This window comes from Macaca fascicularis, chromosome 9 (assembly GCF_037993035.2).
Source record: "Macaca fascicularis isolate 582-1 chromosome 9, T2T-MFA8v1.1".
Taxonomy (NCBI): domain Eukaryota; kingdom Metazoa; phylum Chordata; class Mammalia; order Primates; family Cercopithecidae; genus Macaca; species Macaca fascicularis.
Genome location: NC_088383.1, coordinates 8,839,809 through 8,858,738, shown reverse-complemented (window position 1 = coordinate 8,858,738; position 18,930 = coordinate 8,839,809). Strand labels below are relative to the sequence as shown.

The following is an 18,930-nucleotide window of genomic DNA, read 5'->3' as shown; positions in this document are numbered from 1 at the left end:
GGGCCACAGAGCGAGACTCCATCTCAACAACAACAACAAAAAAAAGAGAGAGAGAGAGAGAGAGAGAGAGAGAGTGAGAGACTGAGTGTAGCACAGTATCACAAAAATCAAAGGAACAGGAAGTTTCTGAAAGGGCTTAGGGGACAGTGTCCAAACGGCAGAGGGGGTTTGTACAATAAGAGCTGCTGCAAGCTCTCTGGAACTGGGAATTGGGAAGCATCTAATGGTCTTAATAAGAAGCTGTAGAAACTTTTCTAGGGCAGAAACCAGAATATAGAAGGTTTAGGAGTGAATGATTGGAAGAAAGCACGACTAAAGAATAAGTTTTGAGAAGCAGAATGAAAAGCAGATGTTACATAGCCTTTTTCTCATACAGAGGGAAGGCTTGATGAAGGTGAGGAGGTTAGCATGGGAGAATGAAAGGCTGAACAAAAATAAAAAAAAAGAAGAGGAAGACACAGAGGAGAGGAGCTAATAGAGGGAAGGAAGTTCCAGCCGGGGCAGGAGAGATGGGAATGGAGGCAGCAGCTAAGGAAGGCTGACCATAGACACAGACTCTTTCCTAGAGCCTGGAGGACAAGCCGTGGGGGGTACAAGTAGGTTTGGAACACAGAAGACAAGTCGAATCAGCTGGGGTACAGTGGCGAGGCAGTTCCACGTGCTGAGACTTGTGGCTACCACGTGAAAAAAGACTGCGCGTATTCTAAATGACAGCAGTCCTGCAGTGACGTGGATATCCACTGTATAAGCTACGCAGGCAGGTGTGGGAAAAGAGAGGAAATGTTGCGCCATGCAGCTGCAATCTTTATGTAAGTATCTGAATACAGTATAGGCCCATAACCTAACAGGAAATAGCAGAATGCAAAGGATTGAAATGCTCCATGTTGTTGGTAATAAGAGTGCCTAAGTGTTTCCATTTGTAGGAACGTATTCTTTTTTTAAATGCCAGAAGTGTGAGTAGTTTGATCTTTAGGAGAAATTATAATCAGATAGCATCCAAAAGGTTTCCATGATACAGCTAAATTATCTCTGCCTGTCACAGGTTAAGGAACATTTACATTCTGGAAGTCCACATCAGCTTTTTCTAGATAATGAATCTTAAGTACCTTCCTATATTCACTCAATTAGTGATCGTGGACCTTGATAACACTGTGGAGAGAAAGTTTCCAACTATCATTCAAATCATATCTAAAAAGGTGGTCATAAATATTTTAAAACCTCAGTGAACTAATAAGACCTGGACCCATTAAGGATAAGATCTTTTACAACAAATTAAATAAAACAATTTATTGAAGTCTGGACTCAAGATAAGCTAGATTTACTAGCTGACCTTTTATTCATTTAAAGAACAAAATTAGCTCTAATTGCATTAGAATGGAATCCAGTAAATTTTCCTGAGTCTTCTAATGCGGCATCTATGTAAGAACTGCTGTAATTGTTTACAAGTAAGATGGAAACGCTTTGATTATAATCTCTCCACTTGTTTTACTGTGTAGTAAAAGTATTTCTGAAAAACCTAAAGCCAGTTTTTCTGACAGTTTACTATTTTTTCTAGTAAACATATTGCATCTTTGGTGTTAATGAATAAACAGTATTGTGCCAGGGGTAAAAATTAAATTTAGAGACTGTGTCATTATTCTAGGCAGTAAAAATAAGAGTAATATAAGGAAGTCAAAAACTCCTTTTCTGGAAAAACCAGAAAAGGGATGAAGACATGAATAAGAACATTTTAACTGCTTCCTCTTGGATGTGGCTTGGAATCATAACTGAGATCTATGGGTTTGGGACTGCTGAATTTGTAAGTACAGGAAGGTATCAACAATGACGTATAAAACTCACAATTTTTGTTGCAGTTGTTCAGCGCCTAAGAAATTTCACTGGTAATGTTAGCATCTTTCCCTAGCATTAAAAATAGGTCATTTGAAATTTTTAAATACAGTCATTTAAAAATGTTAAATAATGTCACTTGTGAACTTTACCACAATCATTATTTATTTATTTATTTTGAGACGGAGTCTGGTTCTGTTGCCCAGGCTAGAGTGCAGTGGCGCCACTCGGCTCACTGCAAGCTCCACCTCCCGGGTTCCTGCCATTCTCCCGCCTCAGCCTCCCGAGTAGCTGGGATTACAGGCGCCCGCCACCACGTCCGGCTAGTTTTTTTTTTTTGTATTTTAAGTAGAGACGGGCTTTCACCGTGTCAACCAGGATGGTCTCGATCTTCTGACCTTGTGATCCACCCGCCTCACCCTCCCAAAGTGCTGGGATTACAGGCGTGAGCCACCACGCCCAGCCCAGTAATTCTTAAAATTCTTTTTTTTTGTCGCTATTTTGCTTTTTAAAAATTTATTTATTTATTATTTTAGAGACAGGGTCTCACTCTGTCCCCCAGGCTGGAGTTCAGTAGTGCAATGACAGCTCACTGTAACCTTGAGCTCCTGGGCTCAAGCAATCCTCCCGCCTCAGCCTCCTGAGTAGCTGGGAGTACAGGTGCGTGCCACCACATCCAACTCATGATGTTTAGCTTTTAACGTAGGCAAAATACCTATGAAATGTTTCACTTTCAGTAGCAAGTTAATCAGGGAAAAATAAAACTACCGATATTCTTTAATCTTTTTGTTTTTTGTTTTAAATCAAAAGCAGACAGTTTTATTAGGAGGAAATACTAAAAATAGAAAAGCAAAAGGCATTCCAAGTGTGACAGGATGACGTTCTGAAATGTTCCTAAACTTTACATTTAAAGTATCCTTTTGTACACCAAGTAGGTTCTTTGCCCTGCCTCCCCAGCACACTTCTATAAAAATGCAAAACTGACAGCATTTTCCTAACTAAAATAATACATACCCATTGCCTTTGCCTGCCTCTTGCTCCTTATTCTGGTGTGAGCCCTCATTTCCTTCTGGAACCTACCACTTCCCCTTCTGACAGGGCAGCTTCCCTACCACAGGGGCCGGAGAAGTGCAGTCCTTCACGGGGACTGATAACAGAGGCCCGGGACGCGGGGCTTCGCCAGGGACTGTGAGCACCGAGAGCCACATCAGCCTGAGTGGCCAGGACCACCTCTGACACCGCAGAGGCCAGATGAGAAGAGGAGGGTGGGCAGAGCACTAGGATACTCGGCAAGCCTGCAGGCAGCCCCTCCGAAGTCACACGCACCCCTGCTGTTTTTCCCTGTAAGCTGGTTTGATTTGGGTTTCCGTTACTTGCCACCAAGAGTCTTGATTAACACAGTACAGAAAAGGAAATAGGAGTGTTTCCACTAGAGATGAAGAGGTGCTTAAGAGCTGTCAGCACTGAGCTGTTCTTTCATGCTTCCCTCTTGGAAGTGTGCAAAAGTCAATGAAAAATGTCTTTGGGTCACCTATAAAAACTGCTGTGGAGGGCACTGTCCTTGTCATCTGCTCCCACATAGAAATTAATTTTTAAATTTACTGCCTTGAAAAACTCTCTCCTGAGAAACTGAGACACCTTCCTTTAAAAAAAGAATGTATTTCAGTCAAGCAAGATGGCTCACACCTGTAATCCCAGCACTTTGGGAGGCCGACGCAGGTGGATCATTGGAGGTTAGGAGTTTGAGACCAGTCTGGGCAACATGGTGAAACCCCATCTCTACTAAAACTACAAAAAATTAGCCAGGCATGGTGGCACATGCCTGTAAGCCCAGCTACTCGGGAGGCTGAGGAAGGAGAATCACTTGAACCCAGGAGGTGGAGGTTGCAGCGAGCTGAGATCAAACCACTGCACTCTGGCCTGGGCAACAGAGTGAGGGAGGCTTAGTCTAAAAAATAATAATGATAAATAAATAAATAAAAATAAATTAATTTTTAAAAATGTATTTTTTTGTTCTTACTGCTAGGAAGGTATGATCATATTTGACATACAATCATTTGCTTCTTTTTTCTTCTCTTGATCTTAGGGAAGAAGATCTATTTCTATTTCCGACTGTACTCTATATACTCTCTTTACTTTCCCCTAAATGTGTTTAGACTAGGAAAAAAGTTATAAATGAATAAAAAGCACTTCAAGTATAGAAAGAAAAATTCGAAAAGTGGGATAAAAACCATTTGCTATTATTTCTCTAAAGAATTTTTCACTAAAATACCACTACAAGTTTCACTCTGTTGAATGTCATTTGATTAAATCTGGCTATATTTTAAAATATAAAATGCTTATTTTCCTTAAAAATATTTTAAATGATTATTTTTGTAACTGCCCATGGTTATTCTCTACTACTATTGTCAAAAAGCATTAATTGGAAAAGTTTAGATCACTCAAAGACAAGTGTTTATACATACTATTTTTAAAGATTAACAAGCAAAGCTTTAGCTAAATCACATAGCTTTAGCTGTCTGCTAAAGCTTCTATATACAATTTTTATTGTATACAGAAAAAATTTAGACATTACAACTATTAAAAAGCCCCACAAGGCATAAGCTAAACTCTATGAAATGCAACAACAACAAAAAAACTAAATGACATGAGAAGCAAAGCATCACATTCTCAGCACTTTTGTTAGGATGAGGACTGATGATGAAGTTACTGAATTGTAAGAAATCAATCCACTTGCCACCGGAAATCAAAATGTCAGCAGAAAGAAAACTCTAATGCCAGAGGTAAAGTGGTTCCTGAAAAATATCTTGACAAAATTTGTGTATTTTGAAAAAGGAGTTATATTTGTTAAACAGAATACCTACTGTGAACTCTCAAAGGGAATTTAGAATTACTATTGATAACAATATTTTCCTCTGAAGGGCATCTCAAATGGTTCCTGTATCACCTGATCAAATATATTATGAGATATTAATTAGAGAAAATGTGACCATGCATGATGGGATGTCTAGAGGGGCCCAGCCAGTCACCCCTTCTCTGTGCTTGCTGATAAAGGCAGGAGTGCTCAGAGAGCAGGAGGAGGAGGAGCTGCTCACCATGGACCTGGGCATGGGGGACCCACTGCCCGAGGGCAAGGGCGGGTGAATAGATGGAAGAGGACAGAGGCTTCCTCTTCAGTCCTTGGGAGAAGACAGCAGCAAAAGAGACATTTGAGAAATCTGAGGGGAAGAATGCTTATTCCTCTACCTTGTATTCATCCCAAAATCTTTACGCAAATTTGTATTTTTTTCTTAATACTTTAGCAATGTTTCACTTTTTTTCACAAAGCTCCTTTAACTAATTCGAGCTTTATGGAAGAGCTGCACGTCCTATTCTGCCAAGTCTTTCTTGACAGTTCCATCCAAACAGTCCCTGTCCCTAAAATCCATCACATTACCTTGCTCCTACTTTCTTGACAGAAATGAGGAGAAGGATGAACACTGTAAGTTAGCCAACTCTACCTACACTTGCTCAAAATGACCAAACTCAATACGTAGTAAGATGGGGAGGACAAATAACCTGGTGCCTGCTTTGCTGCCTGCCCTTCCCTCCATGGTGGCTGTCACCCTGCTCCCAGCCCCAAGTCCAAGTGGGACCTCAGGATCCCATCAACAGAGTTCCAGGCGGTGGTTCTGAGGCCAGCTGAAACTTACTTGCTATCCCAGCCTCAAGGCAAGGCTTCTGCTAGGCGGGACCAGATATTTCAGCAATTCACTTGAATATATTGTCTCTAGGTGCTGAGACTGTAATTTCAGGGTTAGGTTTTGGTTTTATCTTCAATATAGACTACAAGGAACTCTGGACAACCATTCCTGGAAGACCTGTTAAAGGAATATGAGGTCCTTGGAAAGTCATCTTGAATTTTAACACTATCAGGAGGAGGTCCTGGACTCACCATAGACTCCTTTAGAATACAGTTTCCAGGAATGTTAAATCAAGGGAAAAACAAGTTATTCCTGTCTTGCTTCAAGGAACAATAATAGAGAACAGAGCTCAAAGTACTTTTCTGGATCGAGGGCAGAAGACATAACTGCTTTATTTAAGACTCAGAAACTAAATATCGTCTTAAAGATCTTCCAACGAGAAGGTATAATTTGAACCCTGTAAAGCTTTTTCGTTTCTCCTAATTTCAAAAGATGATTCTGCCTGTTCTTCAGCAACAAATACCTCCCTGGACTATTCAAACTCCCCCTTTTGAATCCCGTCTGCTCATTAATTTCACTTCAAAAGAGTATTATTCCCCCTCAAGGTGTGTGCAAACTGGGTAACCACAGGCACAGTGACAGGAATCTGTTGCTTCCTTCTCCATTATTACCATGGGCTAAGCCATGTATCACGCTACCACCATGGGGGATCACTGAAATTTGAATGTTATATAATTTTCATGTGTCATAATACATTCTTCTTTTAATTTTTTTCAGCCACTAAGAAATATAAAACACATTCTGAGCTTGCAGGTCACAGAAAACGGCAGTGGCCTGGATTTGGCCACGGGCCATAATTTGCTGACCCCTGATTTAGAACCACCCCTGCCCCACAAAAAGCACTTTACTGAGTAAGTTTTATTTTACATAAAATTCTATCACTATGAGACTTAGTCCTCCTTCTTTCTCGCTCTATTTTAATTTAAAATGTAATCTATTTCACTTCATTTATCTCTTTCTTCTTATAAGGATTTTCTTGCATCTGCCTTTGGTCAAATGATTAATCCTTCATATAACATGGGGGTCATTACCCACATATCTGAAAGTTTACATGATATATAATATACTTTCAAGGGCGATTTGTCTAGAATACCTGGGTATTATAATTTCCCTGATACTAGACATTTTGTTCCAAATAGGATTTCTCACATCTTTCAATATCTCAGGTGTATGAGTGATTTATTGAGGGGGAAAAATAGAATAAATAGTCAACAGAATGACTGAAAGATGCTTAAGGGCAGGTGAGTTGAATATAACTATCAATGCCTTTTTATTTTATTTTATTTTTTTTAGACGGAGTCTCGCTCTGTTGCCCAGGCTGGAGTGCAGTGGTGCAATCTCAGCTCACTGCAAGCTCTGCCTCCCGGGTTCACACCATTCTCCTGCCTCAGCCTCCCCAGTAGCTGGGACTACAGGTGCCCAGCTAATTTTTTTTGTATATTTTAGTAGAGACGGGGTTTCACCCTGTTAGCCAGGATGGTCTCAATCTCCTGACCTCGTGATCTGCCCGCCTCAGCCTCCCAAAGTGCTGGGATTACAGGCATGAGCCACCACGCCCAGTTGCCTTTTTTTTTTTTTTTTTTTTGAGAAGGAGTCTCGTTCTGTCACCCAGGCTGGAGTGCAGTGGTGCCATCTCGGCTCACTACAAGCTCCGCCTCCCGGGTTCACGCCATTCTCCTGCCTCAGCCTCCCAAGTAGCTGGGACTACAGGTGCCGGCCACCAAGCCTGGCTAATTTTTTGTATTTTTAGTAGAGGGGGGGTTTCACTGTGTTAGCCAGGATGGTCTCGATCTCCTGACCTTGTGATCCACCCGCCTCGGCCTCCCAAAGTGCTGGGATTACAGGCATGAGCCACCGCGCTTGGCTGCCTTTTATTTTTAGAGACAGGGTCTGGCTCTGTTGCCCAGGCTGTAGTGCAGTAGGCATAATCATAACTCACTGTAGCCTTGAACTCCTGGCCTCAAGTGATCTTCCTGCCTCAGCCTCCCAAGTAACTGGGACTATAGGCACGGCCCACCACACTTGGCTTTTCAATGCCTTTTAACAAACCTTATTCCTCTAAAAGGTATGAGCAAGCCAAATTTCTGTGTGGGAGTCAAGATTAAGTAATGGTGAGTTACTGAGAAATGGGAATAAATATAAACTGCAGGAGAAAAGTACTTGTTGAATGATGGATAACAGCATCTTCCTCTTAGAGAAATGAGCCCATATGCAGAATTTACATGGAGATGGAAGAGTTACTTTGGTTGGGTCTTCTCGGAGCCCTACTGGTTAAGAGATGAGGACATTTACGCTTCTGTAGGTAACATAGGTGCCCTGGTATACCAGAGAGCTGGTTTGAAAAGCACTGAATCCACAGGATTTTTGCTGCATTTCCTAGGTCTCTACCAGCACAACCAAAAGGAGTAATGTGGAAATTATCCAGAGAATTTAGGTGAGAAAAACAGAAGCCATTGGATTTTCTCCTTTAAATCTTCAGAGGGGTATACACTCCCCTGGAAAACCAAGTTGCCTCTCTGCTCACATTCATCAGAATCATGCTGGACTTTTTCTTTGCACTATACGTGGAGTTGATAGAAGCAACAGTATCAATACATGTAACTTTTAAGATGAAATAAACCAGTGAGAATACAAAGCAAATTTTCTGTCCTCTACTAAATAAATTCATGGCTCCTACTCTCACTTTTATGGCTAAAAATTGAATGTAAATGGAATGCCTTCTAAGCCTATTTTCAACACAGTATTTGATTGCAATGTAAACTGCATTTTCAGGCTTAACAGGAAAAATAAGGTTGTAGAATTTTTATCTTGTGTATTTTATTTAGATGATGCATAATATGCTTTTAAAACAAGGAGAATGATTTTCAACATGAGTTACAAAAAAAAAAAATCAACGTTTCATTACCTTATTAGGATCAGGTGAGAGCACTATAGGCCTTAATGTCTCCGCAAAAAATGAATAAAAGAAACATATCCAACAGATTAACTGTAAAGACGAGTGGGTTGATATGATTCCATGAAAATTAAGATAAATAAACAGCAAATGTGGGGTTTACATTTCTAGTGCTTTCTTTAAAAAAAAGAGTAGACTAAGTCATCAGTTGTGACTATTACATTCTGTCTCTCCAAGCCTTTGGTGTATCTTTGTTTTACAGGTACAGAATAAAACCATGTGTCATCTGAGTAAAAAGAGAATCTTTGTTCTTTGTCATGGTGATAGCTACTATGTACTTGCGAAAGTGTAGCATTGCATCTACCTGGGCGTAATGTGGCAGTAAGTCCATTCAGTACAGAGTTTCTTACTTTTCAGATACCTGGGACCTTAAACACTATGTAGAAATGATGTCAGGTGCTAGTTTTTAACAAAGAGAAAAAGAACAAGAAAAAAAAAACAATCCTCTAGGTCAAATAAAGTGAAAAGCATTTACTCTGTGGAAGAAACCAATAAAAATGTGAAAACGAAGAGTTCTAAAAAGAAAGCTTGACCCCACATATTCATACCTGGGAGAAGCCTGTGGAGTTCTAAGTCCATTAGGAAAGGGTAGAGAAGGTTAAGTTTCATTTGTTTCACTCTGACTCAAAGCGTTTATACTTACATCTTGTCTTGGCCAGCACCGACTCGGAGAGTTAATCGGGGGATAACCGGACTCGGGGCCAGAGCGACTGGTTCCACTTTTATCTGTGGAAGTTAGCACGTTAAAGTTCAATATGGTTTTTCAACAAAAGTACCTCCTACCACTTCTCCTACTCCCCCACTCCCACAAACTGAGTAACAAAGTTGAAGTCTTAAATATGGCGAAAATCTTAGACAGACAATCCGGGCCATTCTGTGTTTTTGTTTCTCAACAACTGAAGGCTATCTGGCATCATGAGAAATTCTACAAACTTTAATCACGTTATGTAAATATGGTAGTTGTTTCTATTTGTTTGGGTTAACTTTTGGACTTAATTATATTGTTAAAAATTTTAAACAAAAATTGTTACCCAGATCATTTTTGGTGCAGCATTTAAATAATTACCAGACTTAATGTAAATAGAAAAAAATGCAATGATGTCTTCCCTATAAGATAAAAGCATCTCTTTATGAAACTTGACAAACATTAAACTCATCTTAAGTTTGCATTATCAAATGAGAAAGTTGAAATACTAAGTGTAATTGTTCCATTCAACTGTTCAATTTTTGGCTAGAGGTAAAACAATCTGAAATGCTGTAAACAAAATCTATGTAACTGAGGTGCATCTTATGTAACATGGTGATAGTATTGGTGAAAAACCTCAAGTTCTACAAAATTGAACACTAAAAATAAACAGGACTAATGGAAAAAATGAGAATGGAATATGTATATCACTCAAAACCCATGCAACTTTGGTAAACTGAGCCATAATGAATCAATGATTTGTATCGGAAAAATAGCACAAAAAGCACAAAAATAGCACACACACCCACACAAAAAACCCACCACCGGGTGTGGTGGCTCACACCTCTAATCTCAGCACTTTAGGAGGCCGAGGCAGGCGGATCACAAAGTCAGGAGTTCGAGATCAGTTTGGCCAACATGGTGAAACCCCGTCTCTATTAAAAATACAAAAAATTAGCCGGGTGTGGTAGTGGGCACCTGTAGTCCCAGCTACTCAGGAGGCTGTGGCAGGAGAATGGCGTGAGGGCGGAGCTTGCAGTGAGCTGAGATCGCACTACTACACTCCAGCCTGGGTGACAGCGTGAGACTCTGTCTCAAAAAAAAAACAACAAAAAAATTAGCCAGGCATGGTGGCGCGTGCCTGTAGTCGCATCTACTTGAGAGGCTGAGGCAGGAGAATCGCTTGAACTTGGGAGGTGGAGGTTGCAGTGAGTCAAGATTGTGCCACTGCACTCCATCCTGGGTGACAGAGCAAGACTGCATAGAAGGGAGGGGAGGGGAAGCGAGGGGAAGGAAAAGGAGGGGAGGGGAGGGGAAGGGAGGGGAGGGGAAGGGAGGAGAGGGGAGGGGAAGGGAGGGGAGGGGAGGGGAGGGAAGGAGGAAAACAGATATTCTCTTTTGGAATGGATTTGTGGTGAAGGCAATGGCTGCCGAATGAGGTGAAGACCTCACAAATACCTGACGTGTCCGCCAGAAGAGAACACAGAAACTGAGTCTGATGTTAAAGGGCCTCTTCACAATTTTTGGTTTGCAGATCATACAGTCAACATTTTGAATTAACAAGCTAAACAGAAGCTGTGCATTTCCAAATTATTGTCTGTCTCAGCGTTTTTCAGTGGGGTCGTAGGATTGGTATTTTTGGTGGGATGGTGCTTTGTTGTCAGGAACTGTCCCAAGCACTGCCAGATGTTCAATGTCACTGGTTCACTGTTAGTCACTGACTAGTTGCAACATTAATTTATGTATTTTAAGCTCAAGAATTACATCATAATAGAACAGTATAGTGGTTCTAAAGGGGAACACAGAAAATAATGATCAACATATCATAAAGTTAATATAGTACATGTAGATCAAATGTATTATTTTATCATGTGTATCTACCTGTCTCTTCGTAGAGTTGTTTTTTAAATCCCTCAGCCCATCAAGATCTACGGCTTCGACAAGCCCCTTGCATGGTGCCTGGCATGCAGGAGATGCTCAGCAGACATTTGTTGAATTATCAACTGATTTGCCCCAACCGTCTTGCCTTTTAGTTATTCCATCATACATCCAGGACCACCCTAAAACCATCCCCCAGAGCACCGAGTGATACCAAAGAAAATTTTTAATTCCATCTTAATGTATGCCTCCAATACTAGCTGTTTATCAGCTAACCCAGCTAAGGGCAGAGACCATGCGTGTTTTGCTTACTGCTATTTTCTAGTGCCTGTCTCAGGATCTGACACTAGTAAGTCTTAAGATAAGTGTAAAGCATGAATATGAAGCGATGATTTCAGTGTTTTCCACTTTCAAGACTCTTCCCATGACCTCCTTTCCCCTTCTACACATCCAGCTCCACAGGAAACACTGGTGAGGCCACCAGTATTGAAGGAGAGCTCCTTCAGTTCCCTGCAAACTTCTCTGTGCCCACAATTACACTGAAGAAGTTTTCTCTATCATCTGCTTATTTACAGATCTTCAGTCTCTCTGTTCCACAAATTATTTTCATCTCACTGTTTTTACTTTTATTTTTTTGAGACGGAGTCTCGTTCTGTCACCAGGCTGGAGTGTAGTGGCGATCTTGGCTCACTGCAACCTCCAACTACCGGGTTCAAGCGATTCTCCTGCCTCAGTCTTCCAAGTAACTGGGATTACAGGCGTGTGCCACCACGCCCGGCTAATTTTTGTATTTTAAATAGAGACGGGGTTTCACCATGTTGACTAGGATGGTCTCGATCTCCCGAACTCGTGATCTGCCCTCCTCGGCCTCCCAAAGGGCTGGGATTACAGGCATAAGCCACTGCACCTGGCCTTTATCTCACTTTTAAATGTGCTCCACTCCAACTTAAACATTTTCTTAACTTCTCTTCAACCTCTAGCTCCCAACCTCTAGCTTTGGACAGTTCCTTATAACAATTTCTCACAAATGTCCATCTTCACTTCATTGTCTGTTTTCTCACTTCTTCTTTAGTCCTCAACCCTTGCCAACGTCCTCATCCTCATGTCCCAGCATGTTTTCCCATTACAGGTCTTCTCATGCTCCTTCCTTCTCCTTTACAAACTCCTCTTCTTTCACCTGACTTTACTTGGTCCCTCTCCTTTTGTCATGCTACAGTTTCTTTAGTGATCTCATCCCTGCCCACAGTTTCAACTGTAAGTTTAAAATATGTCTTCAAAATTTCTGTCTGGATTAGCACTGATTGATACTAAGGCCAAAATATGAAGTTGCCTATTAAACATTTTCAACTAAATATAAGTATTTCATCTCATCACACTGAAATCTTAACTTACCAACTTCCCCACAAACCGCCCCTTCCCCCTAGCCAACCTCACTCTTGGCTGATGTCTCCTTCATTTACCTGGTCCTGCAGACAGAATGGTTCAAGGTCAAGGGTCATGAGGGGGATGGGTGGCAGGTAGAGCAAGGCCCATGCATAACTAGTGTTCAAGTCTCGTGTGTGTGTGTGTGTGTGTGTGTGTGTGTGTGTGTGTGTGTGAGAGAGAGAGAGAGAGAGACACACACAATCTCACTCTGTCACCCAGGCTGGAGTTCAGTGGCACGATCTCAGCTCACCACAACCTCCACCTCCTGGGTTTACGTGATTCTCTTGCCTCAGCCTCCGTTTAACTGGGATTACAGGTGCATGCCACCATGCCCGGCTACTTTTTGTATTGATATTAGAGACAGAGTTTCACCATGCTGGCCAGAATGGCCTTGAACTCCTGACCTTGTGATCTGCCCACCTCGGCCTCCCAATGTGCTGAGATAACAGGTGTGAGCCACCGTGCCTGGCCGTCTCCAATATATTTTTTAAAGGAAGAGTTTTATATCTAAACAAATCTGAAAACAAATGGTCCAATCTTTATCTTATGAACTATTTAACGCTTCCTCATCTTTCTGTGTTATCTGTGGAAAAACAAACAAACATAACAAAAATAAACAAATATTTATAAGCTACCTATAATCTGCCAGGCATTGTGCTTGGTTATATTCCCGATGTGCTCATTAAGGTTTTTAAAACACAAACATGGAGGGTAGATAGTGTGGGTTTCATTTTACTGAAATGAAACTGATCATATATGGAGAAACCATTTTTCCTTTCTTTTCCATTTTGTTTTCCTTTTCTGTTCTAAGGTCACACAAATAGCAAACCTGAGATGGAATGCAGTCTTTTTGATTCAGAGAATGAAAAATTATATGAAGTTCTTACATTCTTCAACTCTAAACATTTTAGGGTTACCTAGTCATCAATGATGAGGTATTAGAAGTGATATTTCTTAATTCTTCAACTGACAACACTAGCAGGTACGCATTCCAGTAACCTTTCCTTAAGCTCTATTTGAAAATAAAGCTGTTTGACCTACCTTTAAAAAAATTCCGCTCTACTATCATTCAGCTGTGTGTTTGGCCCATGTCTATTACCATAACACTCAATAATGATAACTTACACTTGTATAGTACTTGGTGAACTGTGTCCTATTTACATTATCCAACTCTGTCTTCACAACTCTATAGGGTAGGTGTGGATGGTGTTATTATTCCCATGTAAGAGCTCAGAAAGGGGAAGTGCTTTGCCCAGAGTTACAAAGTTAGTAGGTAAATGGCCTAAATCCAGGTCTCCTGACACCAAATTCATCCCCTGTTCACCATACTGCTCCTTAACTCTCTGACACATATTGTGAGTCCTTTTTCTGGTAATGCTGATGGCTTACATGGAGCTACTCACTTTATTTGTCAATCTCTCTTATGATAAATGACACACATCTGTGAGATGGCTGGGGTTAGCTGTAAATTTTGTTCTCTATGGGAGGCTAACTAGTTTATATGGAAACTGACGTTAACCTCGGCCCCGCCTTCACTCAACTAAACTAGCTGGGTTTTCAACGCTGTCTTAAATGGCTTGGAAGGACAAAGGAATCAAGACATGGTCTGTTTATTACCTACTATTAAAAAAAACTAAATAATATGTAAAAATCAAGTAAACAAAAGTGGAAACACATCTTATAAGTTAGATTTAAAACGGCATAAATGTGCCCTGAAGGCAACAGGTATTCAGTCAACTGGTTGAATTAATGAATGATTCACAACCTGCTATCTGGGCTCAAAGTTTCATCTGTAATTACAGTGGTTGTATCATCTAAACACAGATACCTCTGACAGGAAAGGAGGGAGCTATTAATTATACCACATAACTGGGATTGTCCCAGGCAAACCAGGATATATCTAAAAACTACTTAGACACTTTTATTTCATTCCTAAAGACAAGTTAATTTAGATTTAACTTGAGAAAATTCAAGGGATTGTAGAAAAAGATTAATGAGGATGCTAATAATACACATACAGAAAGTACAATTTCTAAATTAAAATTTCTTCCCGGATTTTTGTTTCCATTAACTTTGTGTGCTTACCAATATAAAAACAGAGGCATTTCCTACAATCATAAAATAATTTCTCATGTGCACTTCCCAGAAAACAACATACAAAAGGATGACTTCACTCACTTAGATGGCATGACTAATGCCATCTTTTAATGGCATCAAGCCAAAATCTGGGGCCACAAGGAGCATTTAGGGGTTAAAATAAAAGAACAGCACTTTGGAGTAATGCTGAGAATTGGGGCACGCAGAAGAGCATTTACAGTGGATTACTAAGCTTCCCAATTCACCAAAGAGGTAAAGTCCAGCAATATAAGACTCCTTTGTAGCTAACTAAAAATACATTGTCAGTGGATTTGTCCAGTTTTATGTATAAGCAATACTTCTTTCACCTGAACTAATACTAGTAGTCATATAAGCCCCTTATTGCCATGTGCTGCATTTTTTTTGTTAATCTTCAAGGATTTAGCTTCTTTGCCACATACCTCAGGGCACCAACTGATAAAGCTCTAACTCTCCATTTTTCCAGGACACCAGCAGTGCGGCCTTGCAAAAAATGAAAATCGCTCAAGAGATTTAAGGGGGAAATTTATTTTTAAAATCCTGACTTGAAGCAAAGAGGTGGATTTTTAAAAAGCTTATCTGTAAAGAATCAGTTCAAATTTAAATTCTATCTGGGAACTCTTTCATGCATTCCAGCTTTAAAGTTTATCTTTTGACGGGGACTTTCTGCAAAGGTAATGGGCAGCTTTGTCAATATAATCTGTCCAAGGTTTTTTATTTTTTATTTTTTTTAATGTTAAACTCCTTTCATTAAAAAAGAAAACCCACCACATATGTATACTAGCTAGGGTAGCAGCACATTTAGCAAGCGCTAGTTCAGATTCCCATCTATGCTGTTATGTTAGAAAAAAAAACTCGTAAATAGTACTGATGAAAGCTCAATTGAATAACCTAACATTTGGATGCTGAACTATGGCTGTAAGCATCTTGTATCTCTCAGCAATTAAGGTCTTTACATTATTTCCATTTAGAAACACAGTTTAAGTAAACTCCGATAACTATTTAAAATATTAAACAGAGAGTTAGAAAATGTGCAGTTGTGGTTAAGTATAACAAGTGCTATACCACGTAGACAGCTGCGAGAGAACACGAGCTTTCCTGACTGTGCTCAGAGTGTAGAGTCAGAAAGGCTGGGAGCTGGCTTTGGGTAAACTACAAATTTAAATATACTCATTGAAACATTAAGCTTCTTGTTTCCTCTTGGAACATACAGTTACGAGAAACAGGAAGGAAATATTTCCCTCCCCTTTATTGGGTTTCTTTATTTACCAAAAAAACCCTTCGTTTCACTAATTACAATAGCTGATTAGAAAAGACTTGGAATGAGACTATATTACTTTAAACAGAAGGGGAAAAGGATGAAAACCTTTCATTAAAGGCACAAACCAATTAGATGATTTATCATTCTCTAAAGAACAAACTGTTTAAATTTAATAAAAGATTTTTGGGGGCAAATCCTACCGGATTTGGGGATAGATTAAAGAAACATTAAAATTTTTAATTGTTCTGATTGCTAAAGTCATAGAAGTGTAAGAAGATCCCTTTCCTGCTCTTTAAAATATGGCAGTTAAACAGGCGCTCTCTAAGGTATCTCCAGGAACTAACATTTTATAAAATAATGATGTCCCCTTACTGTCAAGCATCAAACCATTCGTATGCCCCTCATTTGCAACTGTCACTTAGGTCACCAAAGCAGACTGAGGGAAGTGGCCCGAGAAGGCCGTTCTGGGCAGTAAAGAACACAGGCCTCGGGCAGAGAGGCCTGGGCCCTCCCCTCACTGGCTGCAGCAAGGTACTCGACCTTTCTGTGCAGTTTTCTCAACTGTAAAACAGGAACCACTATATGAAACCCTCAGAGCTGCTGGGAGAATTAAATCATTGAATTCTGGCTAGGCCTGGAATCTGTAGGCACTCAAAAGGTGGCAGATGCTATCATTTACTATCGAGTTAGTTTATTCAGTAGCCAAAGTTCAAATAAAACAATTCCTCAATCAACAGGATAAAAAATGTTGAGAATCCTTTCTAGAATTTATGGGCTTTCCATTATCAACAACTCCCAATTATGTATGGGTTGATCATCAACACTATGGGATATGTGTATGAAAATTCAGAACTGTTATAGTCATCTACTCATCTTAATTAAACGACACAAACTGCTCTTCATTTAGTGTTTTCTAAGAGAAGGCAGAAAGAAGGCCTTTGAAGCCAAAATATTCTTAGAGAAGGTATGAATCTACTGTTTTTAAGCAGAGATAAGTTAAACTTTAGAATGCTGCTGTCTCTTCCCAGTTTTGAATGGGAGGAAGGAGACGGAGGAAGGAAGCAGAGGGTCTGTGAGGTTGAGAGGTTGGTGAATAACGAGTAAGTGGCAGAGCTGGAATTTCCACCCCAGTCAGTGTGGCTGCCAAAGCCATGCTCCCTCGGCCAGCACTGGACTGACTTATCTACAGGTGGTGGGTGATGTCAGCATTTTTGGGGTGAAACTCTACTGTGCCTTTCCAGATCATATTCAAATGTGAAAACAGATTCCTCAATTTGACAGATAGATTTTGGCTTACCTTCTATTTAAGAATATAGGTATAACCACTGAGTTCCACTAACATAAATTTAAAAATGCATTTATTTTTTCAAAATGATCCTCCTTCCAAAAATCACTTAAAAGAACAAGAGGAATTTAAAGTAATCCTGTATACTCATCTAAACCCCAAAGATCCGTGCAATATATACAATGACACACACACAAATTTTAATAGAACATTTTTTAAAATTTTACTTAATCCCAAATGTGACAGTATTAGTAACAATTTTAAACTGTTCTGAAATGTACTGTTAAATTTATCACTGCTACAACTATTATGGCTGTGACTGCAATTGGATAACATAATTGCTCTTAACATGTTTTTCTTTCTTTTTTTTTTTTTAAGACAGAGTCTCTCTCTGTCGCCCAGGTTGGACTGCAGTGGTGCGATCTCAGCTCACTGCAAGCTCCGTCTCCCATGTTCACGCCACTCTCCTGCCTGAGCCTTCCGAGTAGCTGGGACTACAGGTGCCTGCCACCATGCCTGGCTAATTTTTTTATATTTTTAGTAGAGATGGGGTTTCACCATGTTAGCCAGGATGGTCTGGATCTCCTGACCTCGTTATCCGCCCGCCTCAGCCTCCCAAAGTGCTGGGATTACAGGCGTGAGCCACCACACCTGGCTGTCTTTTTTTTTTTTTTTTTTTTTTTAAAGACAGGATCTCACTCTGTTGCCCAAGCTGAAGGGCAGTGGCACTATCCTCCCACCTCAGTCTCCCAAGCAGCTGGGACTCCAGATGTGCACCACCATGCCTAGTTAATTTAAAAAACAGTTGTTGTTGTTTTTTTTGGAGAGAGAGTCTCACTATGTTTCCTAGGCTAGTCTCAAATTCCTGGCCTCAAGCAATCCTCCTGCGTTGGCCTCCTAAAGTACTGGGAGCATGAGCCACTGCACCTGGCCATTAACATGTGTTTTATAAAAAGTCAGTGTGGTTCTATTTTAAATAAGTGACAGTGTAGACTCCCAACCCTGACTAGGTGTCTGATTGCCCACAAAGGGGAACTAAAAGCTTGCATAACTCACCACTCTCTGGATTTGTCATCATCAATAGAAAAACAATTTGAACTTCTTATGGTGAGTTCCTAATCACATGATTTCACTTATCCCATTTTAACATAACACAGAAAAGTGTGGTAGTTAGGACCATAAATTATAGCATCTGACAGCCTGGATTTAAATTTTGGCTCCTGTTCAATCACTTAACAGATGTGTGATCTTGGGCAAGTCTATTAATCTCTCTAAGCCTTAGTTTCTCATCTTAAAGTGACAATAATTACAGCATCTGTCTTAGAGGGCTGCGGTAAGGAATTAAAGTGCTTAGCATGGTGTTTAACACATAGTAATTACTCACTGTTAACTATGACTGTTTTGCTGTTTTTAGTGTTCTTATCATTATCTCTAAAGATGAAATACTTAAGGATTAAAGAAGCTAAAAAACTTGTCCTGGATCTTATTCCAGGTCTGCTGGATTCCAAAGCCCAAAGCTCCTTCTACCTACCAGGCAAATCCCTGTTTAATTAATCACATCTTTATTGGTTCTTGGTATTGATAAATGTAGATAAGGCTGGTAAAGGGTTTATAAACAGGTAAAATAAATGAGGAGATTAAAAAATTTAAACAAATGCTCTTGCTTGCCGATCTGGCAAGTGTCCATGAGAATTGCTCTTGGTCAGGATGATGAGAAGGGAAAACGAGATTGTGGCCTTCATTCTTTTGGCTGAAGAC

The 18,930-nt window shown here is 40.2% G+C and overlaps 1 protein-coding gene across 3 annotated transcripts in view; it reads right to left on the bottom strand.

The window, feature by feature from the left end:
* TAF3 (TATA-box binding protein associated factor 3) overlaps positions 1-18,930 on the bottom strand; it is a 202,145-nt gene that overhangs the window by 31,705 nt on the left and 151,510 nt on the right. For all 3 annotated transcript variants that reach the window (XM_005564599.4, XM_065520272.2, XM_045399535.3), the window contains one exon: positions 9,167-9,249. In XM_005564599.4, coding sequence (XP_005564656.3) covers positions 9,167-9,249 — 83 coding nt within the window. The remainder of the gene's footprint in view (positions 1-9,166; positions 9,250-18,930) is intronic.